Raw genomic sequence first — 8,912 nt, 5'->3', positions numbered from 1 at the left:
AGACGGACCACCGGACCTCCACCCCATCACAAGAGCTACACAACACAGAGAAGCCTTCGTCCTCCAGCAGAGCCCAGACGGACCACCGGACCTCCATCCCAACACAAGAGCTACGCAGCGGCCGCTCAACAACCACAGAACCCTGCAGCCGCTGAACTCAACCAGATCCGACATCTGCTGAACGTCATCTGCTCCAGGCTGAGGACATAACCTGCATAGCACACACACACACACACACACACACACACCTATTCATGAAATCATTTAAAATCAGTTGTTGGAATATACAAGGTCTGCACTCTTCTACTTTTGGTAATAAGACTGCAGACCAAGACTTACTCAGCAGTGTAACAAACATGGACATCTGTATCTTTCATGAGACGTGGTGTCGTAGTAATGAGACCTTACATTGTCCAATAGGATACAAGGAAATTATGGTTCCTTCATCAAAAAATTCTAAAATTAAATGTGGCCGAGACTCAGGTGGAATACTCATATGGCACAAAGACGATTTAAAGCATTCGATTAAAGTTGCTAAAAGTGGAAAATCATCCATTTGGCTTGAAGTGAAATCCGTCATATATCAGTCTAATCTTTATCTCTGTGCAATCTATATTCCACCTCATGACTCTCCCTATTACGAAGAGCAAAGCTTCCCAACATTACAGACTGACATCTTACACTTTCAGTCCAGAGGAAACATCCTCATCTGCGGAGACTTAAACGCCAGAACAGGGCGAGAAATTGATTATGTAAATATTGTAGATAATGACCACATCCCCAATGACACCACGTTTCATCCCTCATCTAATATCACACCGAGAAACAGCTATGATACTTCAGTGAACATTAGTGGAAAACAAATGTTGAAACTCTGTAAAGGTTTAGGATTATACATCATTAACGGCAGAACTCGTGGAGATACATTAGGTAGATTCACTTACTGCTCCAGATTAGGAGCCAGTGTGGTTGATTATTCAATAACAGATATTGATCAAAGTTTTATCAATGCCTTCACAGTCAGACCTCAGCTCCCGATGTCCGATCACTGCCAAACTGTGCTTTATCTGAAAGCCCCATGTCAAATAACCAAAACTGCTCCACCTGAAGCTGAAAAACTGTTTCCTCTGAAACAGAAACTCAAGTGGAATCATTTCAACTCAGAACAATTCAAAGAAAATATGAACAATCCGACTATATTAAAAATGCTAGATGACTTTATGTCCACTGATTTCACTTTAGATATTAATGGAATAAATTTAGCAACAAAAAACTTAAATAACATATTCGTAACATTGATAACTCTATCTAATATTAAACAGCAAACCAAACATAGAACCAATGGACAGAGAAAGAGAAAGGATGTCTGGTTTGATGATGAATGTGCCGGTCTCAGAAAAGAACTCAGGAGACTTTCCAATAAAAAGCACAAAGATCCGTCCAGCCAGACATTACGGCTTTCTTACTCCGACTGTCTGCAAAAGTACAAAACACTGCTGTGGAAAAAAAGAGAAAAATATTTTCAAACTAAAATAGAAGAAATTGACGATTCAATAGATCAAAACACTTTCTGGAACCTATATAAAAAACTCCAAAAACCCAAATTAGAGATTTCACTCCAGAATGGCACAATTTGGAAATCTTACTTTGAAAATCTGTATCAAAAAATTGAACCGACCGACCTCAACCAACCTCAGAGTAAAATAAAGAAAACACTAGAAGACATGGAAAAAACTATTAAGAATTATCAAAATCCATTAGATAAATCAATAACAATATCTGAAATATTAGAACATATTAAAAATCTTAAATTAAAGAAAGCATGTGGACAAGATCACATTAATAATGAAATGCTTAAACTCAGCAGTCCCAGCATGATTCAAACAATAGGCAAATGATTTAATCTGGTGTTCTGGTCCGGACACTTCCCTGAGATCTGGTCTGAGGGACTCATCACCCCCATATTTAAGAGCGGCGATCGATTCGACCCCAATAACTACCGCGGGATAAGTGTGGGCAGTGTGTTGGGGAAACTGTTCTGCAGTATCATACACACACGCATCGTCTCACACATCTCAGCACACAACATCTTAAATAAAGCACAGATTGGCTTTTTACCAAAACATCGCACATCCGACCACATCTACTCTCTCCACACTCTAATCAACAAGAACATCAACCACAAACAAAGGAAAATATTTGCATGTTTTGTAGACTTTAAAAAAGCATTTGATTCAATTTGGCATGATGGTCTACTGTACAAAATCCTACAAATTGGCATTGGCGGAAAAACATTTGACATTATTAAATCTCTGTACACCAACAGCAAAAGTGCGGTGAAGATGGGTAACCGCAGAACCGCGTTCTTCCAGCAGGGCCGTGGAGTGAGGCAGGGCTGCAGTCTGAGCCCAACTCTATTCAACATCTACATCAATGACCTGGCGTCAGCGCTGGAGAGCTCTACTGCGCCCGGCCTCACTCTACAGGGGTCAGAGGTCAGATGTCTGCTGTATGCGGATGACCTGGTCCTGCTGTCCCGCACACCTGAGGGCCTTCAGCAGAGCCTGTCCCTGCTGGAACAATACTGTCACGACTGGGCCCTGACCGTCAATCTGGACAAAACCAGAGTCATGGTGTTCCAGAAGAAAGCCAGATCTCAGGGACACAAACACCAGTTCCTGTATAAAGGCCAGGTCCTGCAGCACAGCTCTAGCTACAGCTATCTGGGCATCGACATCAGCGCTTCGGGACGCTTCGGTCTGGCTGTGAAAACACTCGGTGAAAAGGCTCGGAGGGCTTTCTATGCTATAAATTCACGATGTGGACACTTAAAATTACCCATTAAAACCTGGATAAAATTATATAATTCAATAATAAAACCAATTCTTTTATATGGATGTGAAATTTGGGGACCAGTACTAAATTTTAAAAATTGGGATAAAACATCAGTAGAAAAATTACAATTGGAAATTGGCAAAAATATTCTGGGGGTTCACAGAAACACGTCCACTGCGGCCTGCAGGGCTGAGCTGGGCCTGTACCCGCTGAACATGGAGATCCAGAAGAGATGTGTTCAGTTCTGGCATCACCTCCATCAGTCTGACCCAGAGTCAGTGCAATATAAAGCCCTCCTCGCCAATGAAAGCTCAGCAGAACCTCATCCTCTGAACTCACTCGCTCTTCAACTCGTCCATCAGAATATACTCCCCATCAACCCCAAACCTTTTATTAACCATATCCACAAACATTTAAAAGTCACTCATGATCAAGCACTAAAAGCACATTTTGCCCTCCAGAATAAACTGCAATGCTACTCGGCCCTCAATAGAACCACTAAATTGGCCAGTTATCTATTTATTAAACATTTTAAAGAAAGACAAATCCTCTCCAAATACAGATTAAGTGACCATGATCTAGAGATAGAGAGAGGAAGACATAGACAAACATGGACAGAGAGAGAGCAGAGGATCTGTAGACACTGTGACCTACAGCACATCGAGGATGAGGAACACTTTCTGCTCTTCTGCTCTAAATACACCAGTATAAGAGAAACCTTTCTGCCCAGGTTTGAAATCTTAATTCCATCATTCTCTGAACTGAGCCACACTGACAAAATGTTCTTCTTACTGGGAGAAGATGATAGTACAGCTGCACTAGCGGCTAAATATGTGTTAGCTATTCACAACGCCAGAGTCAGCTAATTCTCTAGAGAGACCGACTGGATTTATCTATTTATTTTATATTTACTATGCTACATATGACATGATCTGTACATATATGTTTTGTTTGTTTGTTTTATTACTTATATATAATATGTTGATGCTTTGGCAACATTGTGTTTCACAGTCATGCTAATAAAGCTCATTTGAATTGAAATTGAATTGAAATTGAGAGAGAGAGAGACAGAGAGAGAGAGAGAGAGAGAGAGAGACAGACAGAGAGAGAGAGAGAGAGAGAGAGAGACAGAGAGAGAGAGAGAGACAGAGAGAGAGAGAGAGAGAGAGAGAGAGAGAGACAGAGAGAGACAGAGAGAGAGAGAGAGACAGAGAGAGAGAGAGAGAGAGAGAGAGAGGGAGAGACAGAGAGAGAGAGACATACAGAGATAGAGAGAGAGAGACAGAGAGAGAGAGAGAGACAGAGAGAGAGAGACATACAGAGATAGAGAGAGAGAGACAGAGATAGAGAGAGAGAGAGAGAGAGAGAGACATGATTGATGATTGATATTTTGAGGGATCAGACAAATGACAAATGAACATCAATCAGACAAATGATTGATATTTTGAGGGAGCGGGAGACAGGAACACAACAAGGGGGAACACTGGGGAGATGTATATGGAATGTTAGGCTAAACCTGTACTATCTCTTTTAATATACCACTTTCTTATCAACTATATTTGAGTTTTAAAAATCCACATGATAACATAGCCAACCATATCAGCCTCTGGAGTCTGACGGACAAGGAACCTTGACCTCGCTCCCTCCTGCGCCGCAGTCTCGCGCGCCTCTTGTGATTACCGTCTGATGCTTAATATCACACACTCCGTCGTGACGAACAGAAAAAACACGACAGCATATGGTACGATAGGTCTTGTATTCATTGTCCCTCACGCATTCCGGCCACGGGTAGTTATTTTCCCATTCAACTATATATTTTTGTGCTCTTTTCTTTTTCGCCGGCTGCTCGGAGGTAACGTTAGTCATTTTTAAATTTCCCGCTGTTGTCATTTGTCGTCATCGTTGCTAAGATACGCGACTCACAATGACTGAAACGACCAATTAAAAGGGCATTCTCTGGTGATGTTCCAACCTGATCAAAGACAAACAGGGAGACAAATGTCTGGCATATATATTAAAAGCTATGTGTGTGTCTGTCATGGATTTGCACGGAATTGATTCTCAAAAATACGGAACAAAGTGCGTTCAGGACGATTCCGTGTTAAACGGAACGGTTGGCAACCCAGTAAGCTGCTCTGAGCTCTCTCTTGTATGTCGGCGCGTAATCACTCGGTGTAACGCACTCGCGTAGCTAACCTGTCAGTCAGACCCATCCAGTCTTTGGCCTCACAATGTAGCCTAACAATATTCAACAATAATGTATTTTTGACACGAACATTAGTAAGTTGCTCTGTTTCATTTTAGTTTAACATACTTAGCTCAACTTCAGTGTCCCTCTGTGAAATGTGCTCGTCGTTGTGAAGGGGGGGTGGGCTGTTCGCAATCTGACTGCGAAATGCGCTACGCGGGCATTTCATCATCACCATGACAACCAAACAAGAATCAAGAAACATTAAGATTTATTTTTATAGGTCAAGTATTGTGATAATCGCAACAGAAGGAGTAAATTATGTTGCAATTATCACAATACTTGACCTATAGCTGATTTAATGATGGTGTTTTTTGCATCTGTCAGATGCGCGCGTGTGTGTGGTGTGGCCGCGCGCAGTGGAAATGCTTATCGTTATGTTCTTAACACTGCTTATGATGACATGATACATGATGATACACAGGGGCGTCGGACTGGGGGTAAAACCAGTACTGATTACCAGGGCCACAAAGGAAGAGAGGGCCCTTGAAAAGTCTGGAATATATATTTTCAAGGGGAGGGGGGTCCATTAGGACTGCTTATGCATAGGGCCCGGGATCTTGTGCAGCGCCCCTGATGATACATCTCATTAAACTGTGGTGTATTCAAGAAGCAGGTGTACTGTAGTTGTGTTGGCCTATTTTGATAACAGATGCATTTTAGGCTGTGCCCACCTGATTTTCTCTGGGCCCACCTACTTTGTGATTCCTGGCTACGCTACTGGTGTAACGTAGTCTTTGCCCCGCGAGTGAGAACATGATGCGCGTGACTCGTGAGAGCGGCCTGGCTTGTCACACAGTAACTAAACGAGGCGGGTCTTTGCCAACGGTCACTATAATATTCATGATAATGATTCCATGATAATACATGAAATATACAGCAAAGCGAATTTGTGCATTTGTGCATTCACATACAAAGTTTCCCTGCTCACAACAACAGACCTCATACCTTAATGGATTCCCTTAGAAATACAGCACAGGTGTATGTCTTTTTCCTTAATGATAACGATCACTGTCGTCCCTCCCCTTGTCTAACATGTAGTGCAGGCCCTGCATGTGCTGGCCGCAGACTTCTGTTTTATGTAGGATATTATTCCATTTCAATCTCAACGAAACTAATCATAGGCCATTTTGTGGACATTACACAAATAAAAATGATACCTAAGTAATAATAATAAAAATAATAATAATATTTTTTTCCCACAATTGTATTTTTATAGGGCAAGCAGGGAAGGCACAGTTGATCTCGTATATGAACTCTACTTCATAAATATGAATATTTTTTAAATATTTATCTCATCGGGTCTGTAAGGAAAATAAGCATAACACTGAATGAAATCAGTCATGTTCTTACCTGAAGTCTCTATGAGGAGATTCAGTAAAACGATAATAATCGACAGCATTCCTGTGAATACAGACAGACTCCAATAAAATAAACTCTGAGGGAGATTCTTGCAGAATAAATCACATGAGATACATCATCGATGTTCAGTGAGGAAACAAACTCACCGGCGACGAAGAGAAATCAGATAAATTCAGAAATAAGCGACACAGATCAGCAGCAGTCCAAGCGTGCTCCTGGTGTTCCTCCCGTTTTACTTTCGGTTTCTAAAAATAACAACGACTCAAATAACTCAGACATCATCAGATGAAGAATAACGCTTCAATTCGGTGTGATTCTGTCAGATGAGGTTTTATCCAGTTTTGGGGAGTAACTAGATGTCTATTACTCGTTTGAATATTTACACACATCCACATACAGATTTAATTGATTTCTTTCCCAAATGGCACTGAGACATACAGCCCTATAATTTCCGTGATGCAGAAAACACAGTCTGGCTCATAGAATCCAGTCATGAAAACATAATTCCTGTAACGCGAACGGAATATGACATATTTAGGAAGAAATGTTGTAACGCACACGTGGTGTGAATATTTATTAGTTGCCATATCAACTTTATACAGAAAGAAAAATGTGCCCCAAAATTAAAATGTTTTTTTGAAGATATCACTGAACATTTATTTTACCACAGGAAAATTACAATTCTGGTTTAAGTAATTTTTTAATCTCAGACACAGGAGGCAGACACACTCTTGCAGTTTAAATCTAGATTAAAGACCCATCTCTTTAACCTGGCTTACACATAACATACTAATATGCTTTTAATATCCAAATCCGTTTTTTTAGGATTTTTAGGCTGCATTAATTAGATAAACCGGAAATGAGAACACTTACATTTACATTTATTCATTTAGCAGACGCTTTTATCCAAAGCGACTTACAGATGAGGACAGTGGAAGCAATCAAAACCAACAAAAAGAGCAACGATATATAAGGGCTATAACAAGTCTCAGTTAGCTTAACACAGTACACGTAGCATGGGATTTTAAATAATATAATAAATAAAAAGAAAACAGATAGAATAAAAAAAGAATAGAGCAAGTTAGAGAACTTTACACAAACACACACACACACACACATAGACACACATAGACACACACACATGCAATTGCATAATTAATGAAAAGAAAATAGAATATAAAAAGATTAGAAAGGTAGTTAGAGAATTAGAATAGTGAGTGTTAAAGTTAGAGGGTCAAATAAAGATGGAAGAGATGTGTTTTAAGCCGATTCTTGAAGATGGTTAAGGACTCAGCTGCTCGGATTGAGTTGGGGAGGTCATTCCACCAGGAGGAACATTTAATTTAAAAGTCCGTAAAAGTGACTTTGTGCTTCTTTGGGATGGCACAATCAAGCGGAGTTCACTTGCAGAAGGCAAGCTTCTAGAGGCACATAAGTCTGAAGTAACAAATTTAGGTAAATGGGTGCAGAACCAGTGGTAGTTTTTTAGGCAAACATTAATGCCTTAAATTTTATGCGAGCAGCTATTGGAAGCCAGTGCAAATTGATAAACAGAGGTGTGACATGTATTCTTTATGGCTCATTAAAAATTAATCTTGCTGCCGCGTTCTGAATTAATTGTAAAGGTTTGATGGAATTGGCTGGAAGACCTGCCAAGAGGGCATTGCAATAGTCCAGCCTGGACAGAACAAGAGCTTGAACAAGGAGTTGTGCTGCATGTTCCCAAAGAAAGGGCTTGATCTTCTTGATGTTGAATAAAGCAAATCTGCAGGATCGGACAGTTTTAGCAATGTGGTCAGAGAAAGTCAGCTGATCATCAATCATAACTCCAAGGCTTCTAGCTGTTTTATGAAGGAGTTATGGTTGATGTGCCTAACTTGATGGTGAAATTGTGATGAAACGATGGGTTTGCTGGAATCACAAGCAGTTCTGTCTTGGCAAGGTTGAGTTGAAGGTGATGGTCCATCATCCAGGAAGAAATGTCTGTTAGACAAGCTGAGATGCGAATAGCTACCGTCGGATCATCAGGATGGAATGAGAGGTAGAGCTGAGTGTCATCAGCATAGCAGTGGTATGAAAAGCCATGTTTCTGAATGACAGAACCTAATGATGCCATGTAGACAGAGAAGAGAAGTGGTCCAAGAACTGAGCCCTGAGGCACACCAGTAGTTAGATGTTGTGACTTGGACACCTCACCTCTCCAAGATACTTTGAAGGACCTATCTGATAGGTAAGACTCAAACCATTGAAGAGTGGTTCCTGAGATGCCTTTTGCCAGTAGGGTTAATAGGAGGATCTGGTGGTTAACCGTATCAAAAGCAGCGGACAGATCAAGCAGGATAAGTACTGAAGATTTGGATTCTGCTCTTGCCAGTCTTAGAGCTTCAACAACTGAGAGCAAGGCCGTCTCCGTTGAATGTCCACTTCTAAAGCCAGATAGGTTGCTGTCAAGGAGGTTGTTGTTTGT

General features: G+C 40.8%; 1 protein-coding gene across 2 annotated transcripts in view; it reads right to left on the bottom strand.

The window, feature by feature from the left end:
• The window catches only part of LOC132099477 (butyrophilin subfamily 2 member A2-like), a 14,692-nt gene extending 7,991 nt beyond the window's left edge, over window positions 1-6,701 (bottom strand). For both annotated transcript variants that reach the window (XM_059505753.1, XM_059505754.1), the window contains exons 1-2: window positions 6,592-6,701; window positions 6,437-6,487 (exon numbers count right to left, since the gene is read on the bottom strand). In XM_059505753.1, the coding sequence (XP_059361736.1) occupies window positions 6,437-6,485 (49 nt within the window). In that variant the 5' untranslated portion in view covers window positions 6,486-6,487; window positions 6,592-6,701. The remainder of the gene's footprint in view (window positions 1-6,436; window positions 6,488-6,591) is intronic.
• Between the last annotated feature and the right edge of the window lie 2,211 nt (window positions 6,702-8,912).

Source organism: Carassius carassius, chromosome 2 (assembly GCF_963082965.1).
Source record: "Carassius carassius chromosome 2, fCarCar2.1, whole genome shotgun sequence".
Lineage (NCBI taxonomy): Eukaryota > Metazoa > Chordata > Actinopteri > Cypriniformes > Cyprinidae > Carassius > Carassius carassius.
Note: the sequence above shows the minus strand (reverse complement) of the source record. Positions and strands in the feature narration are given on the sequence as shown.